General features: G+C 46.9%; 1 protein-coding gene across 1 annotated transcript in view; it reads right to left on the bottom strand.

Moving 5' to 3' along the window:
* The window catches only part of SLC16A9 (solute carrier family 16 member 9), a 44,698-nt gene that overhangs the window by 12,585 nt on the left and 13,019 nt on the right, over positions 1-19,094 (bottom strand). The window contains exon 3 of the mRNA XM_088450383.1: positions 442-585. Coding sequence (XP_088306509.1) covers positions 442-585 — 144 coding nt within the window. The remainder of the gene's footprint in view (positions 1-441; positions 586-19,094) is intronic.

A 19,094-nucleotide genomic window follows, 5' to 3' on the forward strand; every position in this document is an offset into this window, starting at 1 on the left:
TGCGTACACACTAGGCGATCAGGAAAGACAGTACGATTACTACATCGTAATTGTACCGTCGTTCCTGATCCCCTGTAGTGTCTGCACTGAACGATCAGTCGCTCAGTGTAGGCACCCTCCATCATTCCTGAACATGCCAATCTGTCCTTATCGGCAGATTGTGCTGCATGTTCAGGCGATGGACAATGTCGGAAACGACCAGCGGGAGTGCGCATCGCTGGTCGTTTCCGACATAATGGTGCACGATTTGTGCACGATTACTGAGCGACTGCACGATTACGATGTCGTAATCGTGCAGTCGCTCAGTAATATCGCCCAGTGTGTACCCACCATTAAGATGATAAAAGATGGCTTTTTGTGTGCACTCATAGACACACCTATGGACCTCGGTGATCTTCCACATACAAAGTTGTAAATGTACTAACCAAATAAGTTACTTACCAACAAGAAATCCATATGAGAAATAAAGGAAGTACAGATTGGGTGCAAAGCTGCTCAAAATGAGTCCACCGGCTATCAAGAAGCTGCTGAAGATGGTGACTGGGCGTGCGCCAAAGGAGGCGACACTCGCACTACACAAAGGGCCTGGAGAGGAAAAACATACAACTAACATCAGTTTCTGTAACAAGGAGGATGCAAACATCACCATTTATCACCACATAATTACTGACATAATATAGGTGTTGTATACTTCTGAAAACAAGGTGTATGAACTTTGTGCTGTAAAACGCCCCTCTGTACAGTATGTGACAATCCTCCTGTACCAGTCTGACAGATGTTTTATGTCACATTGTGCTGTGACGGAACCCTGATCCTTCCAGGACCTAACATTCTGTTTGTGGCTTCCCATTTCCTTCTGTTCCCCTTTTCACATCATGACACTGCCCCAGTCACATGCAGCCCTGTCCTCACTGACATTTCCCATGAGTGCATAGGGGCCGGCCTCCCACAAGGTCACCACATCTCCTCAGACACTGCTGTCACCATATTAGCTGCTGCAGGTTGCTCTATTCCAGGACACTGGGAAGACAGGGCCTGATGCAGAGATGTACGCTAATCTAGTCGTGAATGCAGCTGCTGTGCGAAGATATGCAAATGTCGCAGTTGCCGGGAGATGTATGGTGATGCCCACCTGCGGCTTTGCAAATCCAAACATCTGTGTAAAAAGTCACAGAATTGGTCGCATATCAGTCGATCACCAGCCAGGGTAACCCTATGGCTACTCAGATTGGATGACAGAACTAAGGCTCCAGCACCAGTTTAGCTGTGTACAAAAAGACGAAGTTGCTGGATTCGACACGCCTATAAAATGTTTGCAACGCGCTCGCGTTTTTCTAACTACCGCTCCATTCCCACCCAAAATGGTGCATAACTGTGAATCGCTCTGCATCTAAATCATACTTGCCTACTCTCCTGGAATGGCTGCTGGCACCCCATAGCCACCCATCCCCAACCCCCCGGGCGCGCGCAGTCGTCCGCTTGCAGAGCGCAAGTGGGCAACCAGGGGGCGATAACGCAATAAACACTGAATTGCGTCATCGTAACCCCACTCCGGCTATGCAATGTCTGTTTTCTCTGCACTGTATAGTGGGGAAGGGGCCACGATGACGTGATCATGCCGTCAAGCCCCCTGCACAGCCCACCTTTCTACCCGCCATGCCCCCACTGTGCTGATCAGGGTGTCCCCTCCTGGGGGAGGGAACATCAAAGTTGGCAAGTATGGTCTAAATCCTCTCTGCTAGCGACATTGCTGAGGCACCGGGACTCATGCGCTGTGCGACTTTAGACGCATGCTCTGTAATAAAAACATTGGGCAACTGCGCAAATACCGGAATAGAGTATATATCTGCACCACACCCACAGAGAAGCAGGAATAAAGATTGGTAACAAACAAGGAGGCCCTTACATAATCAAGTACACCATAAAAGAGAGACAAAGTTTACTTGCCAGATCTAGATAAAAAAAGAACTTCTGCCACTCTCCCAGTGACATTACCCTCCGGCTTCTCCTATTCTAACTGCTGGCAGATAGGCAGAGTACAGCTGAATCTCCATGGCACTGAAACTGGGGCAAGCTTTTTTCAGTAAACCAATCCCTCATGAATACACACCCTATGCTTTTCAGATAATGTGATCAGTGCAAGAAACTTCAATATACAGTAATTAGTGCCAAGGTATATATACCCAGAAGTGATTGTACAGATGGCCACAGTGGAGCTTTGCTATGTGAATGCATCATGCATGGACTGGGAATTGGTATGAAATACCGTCGGCCGGCAGCCCAACAGAAGCAGAGCGTGACGCAGCGGAAGCCCGACAGCGCTGGAAATCCCGATCATGGATAGGTAAGTATCCACTAACCTAACCTAACCCCCCTAACCCTAACCCTCCTTAGGGGTGCCTAACCCTAACTTCCCCCCCAAGTGCCTAACCCTAATCCCCCCTCTAAGCGCCTAACCCTAACCACCCCCTTCCCTGCTGCCTAAACCTAAGTCCCCCGGGGGGGTGCCTAACCCTAAGTCCCCCCTGGGGGTGCCTAACCCTAACCCTCCCTCCCCCTAGCCTAACCCTAACCCTCCCGGGGGGGTGCCTAACCCTAAGTCCCCCCCGGGAGCCCTAAACCTAACCCTCCCCCCCCCCGCGGCTGTTCGCTCGCGGCGCCCGGCATCACTACGATCGTGATGCCGGGCGCCGGTCTCCCGGCATCGGGGAAATGCATTTCACCCATGCCGGGATAAGAAAGTCGGGAAGCCGGCTGCCGGTATTTAGGCAGTCGGCTTCCCGATTGCCTCCCATGGACTGACATCAGAATGCTGAGCAACACTGTCAGGGCTCATAGTACAAATTTTAAATGTGGGACATACCAGATATATATCCTGATATGTCTAGGGGAATGGGTATGCAATGCCTCCTGTCAGGATACCGACAGTGGCATCCCGACGGTTGGTATTCCGACAGGGGCCGGGTAAGTATACTTACCCATCCCCGCCTAACCATCCCTTTTTGTAGCCTAACCCTAACCCTCCCCACCCCGCACCTAAACCCTAACCCTCCCCACCCCGCACCTAAAGCCTAACCCTCCCCGTTAGTGCCTAAACCTAACCCTTCCCCCTCCGTGCCTAAACCTAACCCTCCCCCCTTAGTGCCTAACCCCCGTGGTATCTGTCGGGATTCAGCTGTTGGTATTAAGACCGGCGGCATCGCGGTCGCTGGTCTTATAGCTACTCCCGTCCAGGGACCACTTATATTACAGGTTACTGTGCTTCATGAATAGGACAATAAGTACTTTATATTAATGACAGTAGACTAATCTAAAATAAAAAAACATTTTGGGTGGAGAAAACGTTTAATACGAGCACTGAAAGGAGTATACACCACTTGCTCCTAGTAACTGTTTTGAGGCATGTTTGTACCACATGTGGGGATTTCATACAAGTGTGTATGTATGCAGCTTTATATACCATTGTAACAGTTACACATGACTTAAACAGGACAGGAGGGGGGATTATGGGCCCGATTCATACCTGATTACTAGGATGCGTTCGCTCGTAGCTGCTGATGGTTCACATTGTGCGCAGGCGTATGCATCGCACTACACTTGCACAAACTAGACCATGTGATTGCGAAGTGATCGCCCCTTGGCTAAAGACGCCTCGCCAGAATGAGTGACATGCCGTCTGTGGGTGGTGACAGGGGTTGGTCTTTGAAAACGGGGGAGTGGAGGTGTGAACGCAGGCATGTCTGAGTGTCATAACGCTGTTTCAGAGACGTGCATAATTAACAGTCAGCATCATAGTACACGTCACCTGGTTGAATTTTACACTGAACTGCTCACAGTGCCTGAGGTAGGGTATAGTCAACCTCAAGCGCTGCAAATGCATCTGATGGTACCGATGTACCGATGGTTACATACACTTCCTGGAGATGACGTGTGCAAGTGGGCGTCTTAAGATAGGCTGGTGGGCGTCTGCATACACAAAGCGATCGCACGCCAAGACATAGTGGGCGTGCTTATGCCTTGCTGTGCGTTCGCCTGCCATGCCGTCACTTAGCCGAATTTGCATACTCTGGGAATGAGCGTATGCATCTAGCGACTGTGTCTGAATCGAGCCCTATATTTGAGAAAACTGCTAAAGGAGGACGGAATACATATGAATTACCACCGGCAAATCCCGGCAGCGGCAGGCCGACACGGCTGAAAATCCCGATCGTCCGCAGGTAAGTATGTTCTAACCTAACCTAACCCCATAACCCTAACCCTCCTCTAAGTGCCTAAAAAAGTGTCGGGCTTACGTGCGCCGGCTTCCCGATTGCATACCAGGAGGACAACATCCTCTTTTGTGAGTCTGTTAGACTCCACGTCAAGCACCTGCTTTTTGCATGGCATGGATACGCTCTATTGAACCGTTTACAAAGCATGCTTGCCACAACAGCGTTTTATCATTATTACTTATTTATAAGAGGACAAAATAGTCTGTGCATTGGTCAGTAGTGCAAAACTACGACCTGCACAAAGAACTGCATTATCACATTTTGTAATTACTTTTATTGCTGTTTATGTTTGTGACCTCACGTTTGCTTTTTACTGCTTACTTTCTGGTTATTTTTTTTCCACCATGGTCTACTAATAACCTTTCCACTATCTCATCCATGCTCACAGTTACCAATTACTACTGTAACTCCTCCGTAGCATTCTCCTTATTTACAGCGACTCCTACACTGCCCTGCACCAATTTATATGGCTACTCTCTTCCACCATTCTTCTAAACTCTTCCTCTCTCTCTATATTGGCAGACACTATGGTGGTAGGTGGCAGCGTTGTGCAAACGGAGGTTAGTCCATACGGCAGATTAGCTTAACCAGGTGAAGGTTTATTAACCAGGTAGAAACAGGAACAGGTCAACACAGAGTTAACAGCAGGTACAGGAGCATTTGTAGGGTTACTGGGTGTTGTGGTGCACAAGGTGCACTCATTGGATGGAGCTATAATCAGTCGTGGCAGCGGAATTATATACATACTACCATGTCTTGGTGATATAGTGGAATGGGGTCACACTAGGTAAGCACAGGCCTCTTAGCTTCCCAGGTGGTAGAGAAGATGCAGCGGCAAGCTGCATATGCACAGGTGCAGATCGGAGGTTGCACCTCTGGAAAAGTAGGCGTTTGGGTCCTAGTGCTGGCGGCAGTCGCGGGAAGTAACAGAGGAGGCGTTGAGCGCACTTCTAACACACTCTCTCTAACATCTTGGCCCTTCCCTTCCTTACTTCCTTTGCCTATAGTGTCAAATGCTCTGATCCATGTATCCTCATCACTGCCTGGCCTACAGTAATTGCAACGGGATATGGTCAGTATCCTGGTGTGCGGGATGCCAGCGCTTAGCATACCGGTGCCAGAATCCCGTAACCTGTCAGAATCCCGGCCGCCGGCATCCCGAAGGTAAGTAGCGGGGTTAGGGAGGTTTAGGCACTAGGGGAAGGGTTAGGCACTAGGGGGAGGGTTAGGCACTAAGGGGGGAGGGATAGGTTTAGAGTGCAGGGAGGGGGAGGTTAGGTTTAGGCACTAGGGGGGAACTACCCAGTAATCAATATATGTAAATCCTTTGTCCACTTTATCACCCACGTCCTCCTGGCCACTGGTAACATTTAACTGAAACCTGGACGTGGCACAATCCCACCTACTGCCACATTATTTCCTGACAACCATGTACATCCAAAAGCCATTCTGATTTCAGCACTGTGCCACTTCTCCATATCCCATGTACTCTAGAATGCGAAATCTGTCTGCAACAAACTTGAACACATACAAAACCTATCCATATCTCTCTCTTTTAGTCTCCTTGCCATTACTGAAACCTGGTATCCTCCATCTGACACTGCTTCCCCTGCAGCTCTCTGCCCTACTCAACCCAGTGGCCGACAAGGTGGTGTAGTAGACCTCCTATTCACCCCTGGCTGCACCTTCAGTGTCATCTCCCATTAACTCTCCATCAACTTCTCTTCCTTTGAAGTCCACCCCATATGTCTCTTCTCTCCATTTCACCCCCATATTGCTGTTATCTATAGCCCCCAAGCCCAAATTCCAAGTTCCTCTTCAACATCACCATTTGCCTTTCTTTCTTCCGATCCAATCTTATTGTAAGGGATTTCAACATCCCCATAGGTGGCTCTGCCAACTTTCTTCCTCCTGTGGTCTCCTTGTAGACATCTCCACCCATCAGGATGGACACCACCTGGAACTGATGTTCTCCCATCTCTGTGCCATCCCTGGCTACTGACATTAACTCTGTTTCTTCTGCCTCACTTTCTCTCTGGCAGCCTCACCTGCACCCAAATCTATGCTCCTACAGCAAGACCTAAATGCCATAACCCAATTCTTTTCACAGCCTCGCTCTTTCCTCTTTCTGCCATGCCCTAATGTTAATATCTTGTTAGAAAACACTAAACTAGTTGCAGTCCTAGATGAGGCAGCTCCAGCCATCACATATAGGGGTAAATTTACTAAAAATTGTGTCTGTCCAAGTCTTAAACACGCTTTTCATTGCATAGACACGAGTAAGTTTGTTTCAAAGAAACGCAGTAATATAGAATCGCCTTTGACGGAATCGTATAAAACGATGGTGTATGCAATCGTCTATGCAAGTGTGAACAGAAATCTCCTGCAAAAGCCTATCGGTGCAGATCGCAGTCCCCATTATTACCAATGGGGACTACGATCTGTCCCTTATGTACCAAACTCCAAAAAGCAAGACTTTTCGCGGATTGGATCAGCTGGTTTACGCCATCCTCAGACTGCTGTCCCTGCTTGTTAACTTTAGTAAGTAGCGGGGATATTTTCATTCAAAATGCAAATATCCCTCGCAATATGGACTTTTTTTTGTTAATAAGTAAGCGTTGGCCAGTCGGCGCGTGAGGGGGCACCATGTCACTGTATTTTTTAACGAAAAATACAGTGATAAGGCTGCGGAGGGGATTCGCAGGGACGGAGCTTTATCGCAAGCTCTGTCCCTGCAAGGGCTTTTAAATAAATCCCCAGGCAATATTGCATTACAACTGCATTTTAAATGCGGATTGTAGTAAATAGAGCCCTATAGTGTGCCTATTCTCCTGTGCAGACTCATGAGTCAGAGTATCATCAAGCCTCCACGTTTCCTGTGCATGTCAGTCCCACCCAAGGGTCCCGGGCCGGATCTACAGAATACTAAAGCCGTGACCATCCTTACTATCTCGCTACTCCACATCTACTGCCCCAGTCTGCAAATTCTTCCTCCTCTTAATATAGCTTCAACCTCATGAAGAGATACATTCCCACTCGCGCTGTAATCTGCCTCTTCCTCATTGTAAAGGCTTTTAAAGTGTAAGCTCATGCATGCAGCCCACTACTTTACCTCATTGTATATTATATCTGTACGTCACTAACTGCTGTCTAATTGGATTGTGGTATACGGTAGACGCTTTAAAATAACTAAGATACTAATGAATAGACAAAATGATATTTCTTATTGTTTAATATTTTATGCTTACTGACGTGTGGTCTAGTCCTGTTTATTTTTTTTAAGGATATCTCCAGCTATATAAGAGGCCCTCCAGCAGTTGTAGAAGTACACATCCCAGCATGCCTTGCAACAGTTTTAGCATGGCCAAATAGCAAAACTGTGGCAGGACATGCTGGGATGTGTAGTTCTACAACAGCAGAGGGTGCCACTTATTTCCCACCCCTAATCTAAAATATATTTTTTTCCCTCAAAGAGCAGAACAGTACTATGACAGTACGTCTGACAAGCGGGAGAAGGGGATATGCAAATAGAGATATGTCTGCATCCAACACATGCCTGCACTGGATAAAGCTTTATAATCCTGGTCGGGGAGCTCATTCTCCTGAACGGCTTTGGTCTCTAACATTTAACTCTCAATGTGGCGCTATATGTGGGGTGGGGTATGTTGGGTAAACAGTATGCATTAGCTCATAGCTCTCCTATAAGGACCTAGCATAGCATATATCATGTTTTAATCAAAATGCAATAACTACCAGAATATCATTTGTGCTGAATACTGACACAAATAAATATTTTTAATAAAACAAACCAGAAATGTCACATAGCTGCATGTCAGACACTGGATTGGACAAGTACCGTGCTAGAGCTGAGCAGTCGGATCACTGACAACTCTTGTCAGAAGAGGACTGTACTGACAGGACTGACATTGCCTTCTGTGACTGTATTACCTGTTGAAAGGAGTGTGCTCCTGTTCTGCCTCCCTCCAGCACAATCCAGGAAAGAGAAAGCCAGTGGTCACTAGGACCCAGAGCCGGCCCTGACCAATTTGATGCCTTAGGTAAGATTCTGGCTGGTGCCCCTTTCCCCAATGTGGGACCCACAAAGGGGGCCTGGACTCACAGAATGGGCATGGCCTCATAACAGTGGGTGACTTGAGAAGCAGAGGGTGTCAGTGTCTCCAACCATCAAAGCTCTCCCCCTTGTGTGTCTCCAGCCATCAAATCTCTCCCCCTTGTGTGTCTCCAGCCAGGGGTGTATCTTCCTATTGGCCAGGATGGCACTCGCCGGCCGGTGGGGGGGTGCTAGCACTGCCCGGCATTGCCACCCACGGCCAGTTCTGTCTGTTCAAAGTCTGTGCTATTGCTGCTGATCTCACAGTCAGAAGCATCAGCACTGGGCGTCGAGGGAGAAGAGGGCGATTGCCGCCCGTTCAGCCATCATGTTTGTTTACTAACTGCCAGCAGGGAGGGGAGGGGGCTCCAGTCCCCTACTTTGCCAGGGGCGCTCGGACCCCTAGATACACCCCTGTCTCCAGCCATCAAATCTCTCCCCCTTGTGTGTCTCCAGCAATTCAGTCCCCAGCCTACAGTAAATCACTTTAAGAAGCACTCATAATTTACTTACTTTTGCTGTCTTCCCTTCTCTCCTCCATGGTGCACTCTCCTCTGTGAATGATGCTGAAGTGACATTAGGTCACGCCAGCATCACACTGATGATGCTGCAGGAGCTGTATGATCGGTGCTGGGCTGTACAGGCTTTCTGCTGCTGCTGCTCTGCTGCCTGTCATATAATATGACATGCAATTGCGCAGCTGTGCCAGAAAGCCTGTATATCCCATCCATAGGCGAAAACAGGGGATGGTCCGGGGGTGCACTGGACCACCCATTGGCCCAGTTCGCCAAGTCCCTGTTCCACAGAGAGAGATTTCAGCTGAGCTGCATGAAATCATGCTAAAACAGTGCCTGCAGCTTTAAACATGGTGCTGGCCGCCTGCCAAGCACGGCTCGCAAAACGGCAGCCAATCAAGACTGGCCGCTGCGGCCGTTCATGATTGGCTGCCGTTTTGCGAGTCGTGATTGGCTCGCGGCCGGAGCCATGTTTAAAATGCCTCTGGCTTAGGGATGGACATCGGAAGCCCACCATCAAATGAATCTTTCAATGAAATGGTAACTATCCATCGCATCAAAAGAATTTGATGGTAAAAACTATTCATATGAGTAGTAAAGGGGCGGGATTAGGGGCGGGGCTTGGAGCCAGGGCAGAAAAAAAAAGAAAAAATTAGCTGAGCCAGGCAGGCAGAACTGAGGACGAAACAGAAACACTGTCACTGCTGGGATGAGTCTGGGACCTGCTCACTGTCCGTGTGACACTGTGTGACCAGGTCCTTACGGTGAAGGGGAAATATGCTCAACTGCCGTGGTAGCTGGAGGCTGGAGTTCTCTCCTGAACTCCAGCTTCCGGCTCTCCCCACGGGCACTATGGGAGAGACGTCATGACGTCTATCACATAGTTCCGAGGAGCAGCCAGGTGGACCGGACGGCAGCGGACTCAGGAGCTGGGTTTAAGTTAAGTATTGTGGCTTTTTTTCGTGTAAGGGGCATTAATAAGGGGGCATTACCATATGGGCACTAATATGTGGCATTACCATATGGGCACTACTACAGGGGCATTACCATATGGGCACTACTACAGGGGCATTACTTTATGGGCACTACTACAGGGGCATTACTATGGGGGCATTACCATATGGGCACTACTATAGGGGCATTACTATATGGGCACTACTACAGGGGCATTGCCTCAGGGGGCATTACTATAGGTGCACTGCTGAAGGGGGCATTATTATAGGGGCACTGCTGCAGAAGGCATTATTATGGGGGAATTACCAGGGGGGGCACCAAATTACTGTCTTGCCCCGGGTGACAAAAATCCTAGTTTTGGCCCTGGGTTAGTCGGTTCCTATCAAAAATGAACCTTAGTGTGTGTATGTACATGTGGTAGGGATCATATTGTAGATTGTAAGCTCCACTGGGGTTCCCGTTTCACTAACAGACACCCTGCCCCCTGCAACTTTAGAGTGGGTTGGGTATGAAATCCCAGCTGTCGGAATCCCGACAGCCAGAATCCTGAGGAATGCATGGAAGAATTTTTCTAATCCCTATCCTAACCCTCCCTCCCCGGTGCCTAACCCTAACCTCCCTCTTCCCGTACCCTAAACCTAAGACACTGTGTTAAAACTGGGACAAATCATTACCAGATCTCTAGTTTTGCCTATGACCCATCAGAGGACAGCTACTGTCAGCTGGGACTTCTGAAATCTGCAGCTGGTGCTGCGGATGCCCCTAGGCTTTTCCAGAAGTCCCTAGGCATTTGCCTATACTGCCTATACCTAGGACTGGCTCTACTAGGACCTGCCGGGACTTCACTATGAGAGGTCTGACCTCTGTAATACGCTTCTGCATATGCGCTGGGTCTTCACTCCCCAGTGTCTATGAGTGCAGGTAGTTTACACTATCACCTGCTGTCACCACCATCTCTGCTAATATTACCAACATGTCTAATCATGGTCTGTTTACTCATCTCACGTGTTTTGTGGTGACACACACTGATATCGGTCCTGTGCCTGCCACCTCAACACCTGTCTGATTGTTAGAGAGGTCCTGATGACTTACACCTGGTAGTATCTTTAATCTCTCTAATGTCCCTGTACATGAAGATACTTGAGGAAATCTGCTTCAGTGATTGTATCAACATGCAAAATACCTATTAACATAGAGCATCTGCTCACCTTATGCTGAAGGTTTGTGTAAGTTTCTTTCAATGAGCATTACCTACAGCTAGACGAACACATTTATAACCAGGAAGTGCGGAATGATATGTTATCTCAATAATCCTGAACTTCTAGTAAACAAGAATTCTGCTGACATTCAGAAATCAGTGCTCAGGAAATCCATCATGCATTAAACTGCCCGAAGTAACTTAGAAACCAAAACAGTTATCTCTGTGAGATACATTTACTAGGTGTTGATGAGAACAAATGAAGTGATTAAGCTGAGAAAAACAACAGGTCAATCTTGAACTATGTACACAGAGAGAGTGCCCCCACCTTACTAGAATCTACTACCACCCTAATTTGTAAAGCTCACATTATATTCACTTGTCAAAAGCACACAGGCAAATGCCACAAAGGGACAGATGTCTGCTCCTGCAGTTGGAAAGAGTGCACATCTGCTTTTAAAAAATAAAAAAAGTTGCTGACAAGTACTCCTACTCTATTCCGTAAGTGTCCAGTAAATCAGTAATCTAATATACCTGCTAGGCGAGGTTTATTCATCATATAGCTATAGGGTAGCGCCATTTTTTTATGGTATGAATATTTACTGTTTTTCTTTGGAAGGCAAGAACATGTGCAGTCACTACTTCAGGACATATCCACTTACAGCACTGACAGCAGCCCCACATGAAATACTGCACTGCCTATAATCAGGCTGCAGCATTGGGAATTGCAGAGATAACTGACATTAAAATATACACTAATCATTTCACAACAGACTAGCTGCTGTATTCTTGGTAGATCTAAAAATGATTACAGGGACAATAACTATGTTTTATTAATATATGCAGTAGTGTTTATATGTAAGACAGCCAAGCTGAATGATTACTCAGCACAGTTTATAATAAAACAGCAGTGACAACTATATTTAGCATATATTCCCAGTATATATTCTACAGTACGGTGGAAAGTGTTGGAACTTGATCAATATAGAGCTACTGAATATAAACGGGAACTATCATTTTGTTTTCAAAACAAACTCTGCTACTTGGTAACCTTTTAGTATAAATCCCCCTAGTCTGAAGCTGGATACACCCTATGCGATCCATTGCACGATACATCGTTCCAATGTGGATTGGAACGATATATCATACGGATCACATAGTGTGTACGTCCAATCGTGCGTGTCCTTGGGTCATTCAGCACATCGTCCCATCTGCTGTGATACATCGCACTGTCGTACACCGCATCGTGCAGTGTCTGCAGACAGCACAACGTATCGTTACACTGTGTCGTCCCATCGGCTGGGTATACATCGTATAGTGTGCCCCCAGCTTAACTAGCACTAATGCTAATGGAACCCTCCAACTATTCCCTTTCTTATAAAGCTACAGGTAGCAATCGGTACTTGTAACAATCTCTGCTATTTTCTAACTACATGGTGGTTGTTGTGGATATTCAGCAAGAAAATATACTATGTAGCACTATCATCCCCCATGTCTGGGAAATTGCCATTGTGGCTCTTATTTGCACTGACAGCTTAAGGTCAAGTTAGGTGAAACCATTATATTCATTTCATAGACGTGAAAAGTAGTCTTAAAGCTACATGTATTCCACAACTAAAAATAACTGTACCAGGAGTATGTACTTGTACTCCATAAAATTACATTGGCTGTTGTAGTCTCTGATGATGTCTGCTTACTAAATCAATGTATTGCATTTAAAATTAGCAGTAAACACTGTGAACATACAGTACTGAAGCACAGTACATATGATGACATTAATCACAACAGCTCTTCACTCATCTACAAGGGTGTATTATGTTTATTTATTTATTTTTGTTAGGCACCACAAGATATATGCAGAGTTAACATAATAACTATTAATGTACTGTACACAGAAGTACAACAATAAACAGTACAAAACATAAAACAAGTATTGCAATAATTGTACAAACATGGAGTGACTAGTACAGGGGGAAGGGTAGGGCAACTCGCTGTAGCAAGAGTCAACTGGTAGGGTTGAGTTGCAGGGAAAGCTCTCAATGAACCTGTAGCCTGTATTATAGAGCACAACGGAACTACAACACAGCCAAAAAGTATCCGATTTACATCCCTGAGATGATTATTCATCAGCTCAGCTATGTGTTACGTTACGTAAGCTGGACACACATGGTAATATACTGTATTTGTTCAACAATTTGAGAAAAAACTGCTTACCACTGTACCGCTAGAACAATTTTTATACAACTAGGTAAGATCTGATTATGCATGATAAAAATAACAGAGTTAACGATGCCCATTATCAATTTTTGTGGGTTCAGCGTTCAGGCCAGTTGATTGGCACCCGCACTGAGATCATGCTGCCGGGATCCAGTCAAGATATGGACAGGATACCGGACTTCAGGACACCGATGCCGGAATCCCGACTCCCATCAGAATGCCGACGCTGGCATCCCGAAGGGATCAAGATACCGATGTCGGCATACCGGCTGCCGGAATACCGAAGGTAAGTATGTGGGTTAGGGTTAGGCTGAGGAAGCAGGGGTTAGGTTTATTTTTAGGGTTCTGCCTGGTGGGTTAGGGTTAGGCATCAACCGGGGAGGGTTAGGCTGCGGGGAGGGGGGGGGGTTAGGCACCAACTGGGGGAGGTTAGTGTTAGGCACTGTCCGGGGAGGGTTAGGTTTTAGGGTGCAGGAAAGGGGGGTTAGGTTTAGGCACTACCAGTGGTAGGTTAAGGTTAGGCACCACCAGGGGAAGGTAAGGGTTAGGCACCACTGGGGAAGGGTTAGGTTAGCGGGGGAGAGGGGTAGGGTTAGGCTACTTACCAGCCCCTGTTGGAATGTTCACCATCGGGATGCCGCTGTCGGTCTTCTGACCACCGGCATCCCGTCCACCAGTAAATCATACCGATTCCCATGCTGCCAGCTCTGAACCAGAACAAGCAAATCAGTGTGTTGTAGTGTAATGCAGTATGCTTGCCTGGTCAAACCAAATACTACAATAACAGTAACAGAATCCAACGGATGAAAGCCTCTTGCAAACAAATGCATGGCGTAGCTTAAATATCTAAAAAAAAATTGTTTTTAATGCACCTTGGAAATCATGTCCTCTCTTCAACCTACCAAATGTTATTTACATGCCTTGTTAATAGTTAATCAGATAACATCTGGGGATTTAACATAAAGATTTCCACAAGCTTAAAATACAATGCTGTGTGTAATTCCACTTTATTAAGATATTTAGAGCAGAGTTTGAGTGACTGTGTAACTCTTATATTTCTCTGGTGCACACAAAGCTTTCCTTGTAAAATGGCAAATACTTTATACAAATGAATCTCAGATATTCCGTAGAGTTATGAGAATTATAAATATTAAGAACATAATCATGGTCATCGACTGACAATTTAACATGGAAGAACTATATTTTTTTTTGTTTACTATGATGCAAAATATACAATGATAAATATTTTCTCCAAGTCGTTTGTGTTTTAGTTGATAAAGGAACAACAAAATTTGGTTAAAAAGATGAATAGAGATGTTGCGTCTAATGGGAGTGTTGCAGGCGTGTGGCCGAAAGAGGTTCAATACAAAAACATTGAACCGAACCACACACCAGGGGTGTATTGTGCAGAGGGCCCCCTCCTCTGAGCAACGTGCCCACCACCCAAACCCTTGCATCTTACATTGTGCTGAAAAGCGGATCCCTCTTCCTCCCCGCCGCAATCTTCACAGTGATATTCAGGAATATGGCGCTTGTGCAAAAGAGAGCAAAGCCGGCACAGTGCGAGACTTTTTGCTTTCACTGCGCAGCGCCATCATCCCAAAGATGCCACTGGGAAGATGGCATCACACAGGAGAAGGGACCTTCTTGACCACAGGTTGTGTGGTGTGGGGCCCCGCTGTACCCAGGGGCACATGTACACTGCACACCCTGCACCCATTATAAATGTGCCACTCACATAGGAGGCCATACTCAGACAGAGAAACTGTCACTGCCATAGGGCAGGTGCAAGTGGTGCGACTGATGGCGCGTCTAAAGATGCACAAGCTGGTATTTCAGCGTCTATGGACGCTGACAGTGGGTATCTCAGTCCTTGCACATGCAGATGGACAGATGTACACCAGGGGAGGGCTCAGAGTCAGGGCCTATCTGTCTCTTCCCTGTGACATTATCTTCAATCATCCAGGGGAATAGTACTTTTATTTACATAGGATAATGTACAGCTCATCTCACAAACATCTTTATATACAGAAAGAACTGTCTGAGTTCTGAGTATGTATGCTATATAATGCATGCTGAAGTCTAAATATTTACACTTTATTAATAGTTTAACAAAGAAGATTCAGATAGTTTAATGCAATATATTAATAGAGCATACCATCTTTGGACCCACTTGTATTTTCACTTTTCACAGTGGTTGTCAAAATGGGTGCCGTGCCACCTTACTGTATGCTGCTGTGGGCAGTGTTGGACTGGGACATGAAAGGCCCACCAGGGAATGCCATCACACACATTGGCCCCCACAGGAAAAATAATAAAACAGACCTGTCAGTGGCAGCAGAGAAAAGAGAGAGAAGCTCCAAATCCTTCCCTCACCTGCAAACGACACCACCACACAGCTGCAGCCAGAAGTGATTAAGTCACTGCAGAGCACTATGCGGGTGGTACGGTATGTCACTGCATGACCAATGATCTCACACTGCTACATCCCCATAGGTCAGAGCCCGAGTCAAGTTTGAGCCACCTGGAAGAGCCCAGTGCTGCCCAGGCCTGTAGCTAGCCCTTGCTGTACTGCTGGCGGCCCGAGCTGCTGTTGCCACCAGGCATTCAGTTTTGATCAGTGCCAGGTACACGGCCTCGCTGCACCCCCCATAGGGTGGCGCCCCATGGAGCTGCTCCACCAAATGGCTCTGGGCGCAGCAGTGTAAAAGACAGGTGCCTACACCCAGCTTCAGGCAAGCAGACACATTTGGGTGATATTTACATAAAACATACCTGGCTGTCAGCATTCTAACATCCATCCCTCTCTCATAGAAAAAGGCACAAACAGAACCGCGCTCCTGTCCACCACCACATAACTGAACCTTAGGAGGGCATGTAAGCATAATTTAATTAATTTAATAATATTTGTTAAGTTTCCCAATAAGAAAACTTTGGCATAGATGTGCCATGAAAATATGCTGATACTCTAGTGAGGGACGCAACTAGGGGGACGGGGATGTGCCCTGAGCTCTGGATTTGAGGGGGTGCCGCGCTGACACCGGGCCAGAATAAGGGGGAGGGACATTGGGGGCAAGTATATACCCAGGCCCCCATCTTTGAGAGGGCATGTCTGAGCTGCAGGTATCAAAAAAGAATTGGGAAGGGAGGTCATAAGTAAGCGATAGTTGAGCAAAGGCGGGTAGAATCCCATTCTGATATAACTGCCCCACAGCATCCACCCATAATACAGCCACAAAGATCTCAGCGCCTCATATATTTAATAGTAATCAATTATCTGCAAAACATTTTAGCAGCCAATCATGTTGCAAAAAAAATTTGTTACAATTGCCCTGATTAATGCCCCTGGCAACCAGAAACAAATCAGATGGTAAAGAAGAATAGCCAGTGTCCGGTATGTGGTTCTAAGAGCAGTTTACATGCAATATTATCTTGCTAATGTTTTACAGACATTGTCCATGTTTTGCTAAATGCAAATCCTCTAATTACTAAGTAGATGAACTAATATTTTTAATCTTCCTGCTCCGTGTAAGCATATACTGTATCCACTACAAACTAAATTGTACGCCCTCTCATGTAGCAAACCTGTGGAGTTACTATGCCCTGAATCTCCGTAGATTAGAGCTCTCATCCCAGATAATATTGAATCAGATACTCTCTTTTTATTGACTATTAGTGAGGAGCACTCTGCACTGCCTCAAGTCCATGGAGCAGCAGAGCCGGTGGTCTCTACAGCTGGGTGCACACCTAGCAGATATATCTGCAGATGATGGTTGTTCATACACACTGAACAACCATCATCTGTGTTCTGTATGTTGGAGTGGGGCGGGTCCCACTGGCCGGGGGCGTGTCACACCACCCTCCCCATGGGTGCTGGTGCAGTTGTACTGGCAATTGGCTAACCGTCCGTACACACAGCCCGATGCCCCAATATATCCGCAGATATATTGGGCATCGACTGTGCAGCACAGCCATCGCAATTTGACTGTAAAGGACGTCGTTCACAGACATATCGCTGGTACACACTGGCCGACGAGCACCAGATATATTGGCCGATCAATTGATCGGACAATATTTCTGCCAGTGTGTACCCAGCATAAGACCCAAGCGGCTCAGCAGGAAACCTGACTTCCGAACACACACATTGGCCCACACGGGAAAAAAAAGAAACCACACACATTGGCCCCTACAGGAAAAAATAAATAAAATACATTCATTGCCCCCAAGCCCCCCCCTGAAGAATAACGCTGATCTCACTTCCTGGTGTCAGACTCTCACTGTGACACTCTCAGGGTCAGCCACTTCAACAGGCATCAGAGAGTGCAAGAAGAGAGTCCCTCCCTTGCCTGCCTCAGCCGCCTCAGTCACTTCACTTTCACTGTCTGCAAAATCTCTGCGCATTCAGAGTGCACCGTGTGGGTTGGAATGTGGCTGCATGACCGCTGACATATAACCGCCGCGGTCCCGTCAGGGTCCGGGCCGCATCTGAGAGCTCACTGCTGCCCAGGCCAAAAGAACAAGTTAGCATTGCAGTTAACTGCACACACAGCAGCGGAGAATGTCGCTACCATGGGTTAATGAATCCCAAAATCCTGAGATTATAGACTATGGGCCATATTCAATTAGGCTGCGAAGAGCCGCTATCGGCGTTCGCCTTTTTCACTTTTCTCCATATTCAATTTCAAAGACTTTTTGCAGGTGCGAAAAGTCTTTGTCAAAAAACGGGGGGGTCACCAAGTATGCGGCAGGTGTTTTTTATTGGTTGCGGTTGATTGTGGCAGGTGGATTTTTGAAGAATTTTTAAAGTTCACTTTAGGGACTTCAAAATATGCTTGCACCCATTTTCATGTACCCCAAATTTGATGGGGCTAGTTGTTTTCCCCAAAAAATGTTGCTAAACGCTATTCTTCACCACATTTTTAAAGATACATAAAAGTACCTGCCAACACCGTTTAAAAACCGCGAATACTTTTAGCAGGTCAATTCATACCCATAGTGATCCCCCATGTCAGACCATCTTTTGAGGGGTGACATGCTGAATTCCCAAAAAGTGACAGGACTTTTCGATACTTACCTTTTCGTCGGGTCCCGTTTTCGCCGACTCCAAATTGAATATGGGCATACGCGGGCACGCGCCCGATACTTTATCCCCAGGAAAACCTGCGATGATGGCGAAAAGTCCGACCTCAGACTTTTCGCCTCTAATTGAATATGGCCCTATATGGGAGAGTAGACTATATGGGAGAGTACAAATGTAAACCGCATTGTGTTCATTTCTAACACAATAGCTGACAGGACAGGACCAACACTCATGTGTTCTGTACTTCCACTGTACAATGTTGTTGATATGGGGAGAGGATTCAGGGCCTGATTCAGAGCCGCTCGTAAGCGACCGCTCGCTCGCTCTGAGCGATGTTCGCACATCTGCGCATGCGTATGGGTCGTAATGCGCATGCGCCAACCAGTCATTGCAGTCGGAAATCGCGCGCTCGCAAAACAGCGAGGGCCTGCTAATTTGAGTGACAGAATGAAGCGTTTGTGGGTGGTAACAGGGACAGGTGCTTGAAAACGGGGAGTGGAGATCCGAACAGAGGCGTGCCAAACGGTCAAAATGGGCGTTTAATGGGAGTGCATAATTAACAAAGCAGCGTCATCGACCACGTCACTTGGTTGTCTTTTAGCCTGAACTGCTTGCAGTGATTGCGGGAAGTAAAACCTACAACAAGCATTGCGAGCAGTTCAGACGCCTTTCGATGTACTCGATTAATCTAATAAATAGCGGAGATGACGTATGATGCGAACAGCCAGGGGGCGTCTTTACAAAATAG

Source organism: Taudactylus pleione, unplaced genomic scaffold, assembly GCF_031769625.1.
Source record: "Taudactylus pleione unplaced genomic scaffold, aTauple2 ptg000518l, whole genome shotgun sequence".
NCBI classification, from domain to species: domain Eukaryota; kingdom Metazoa; phylum Chordata; class Amphibia; order Anura; family Myobatrachidae; genus Taudactylus; species Taudactylus pleione.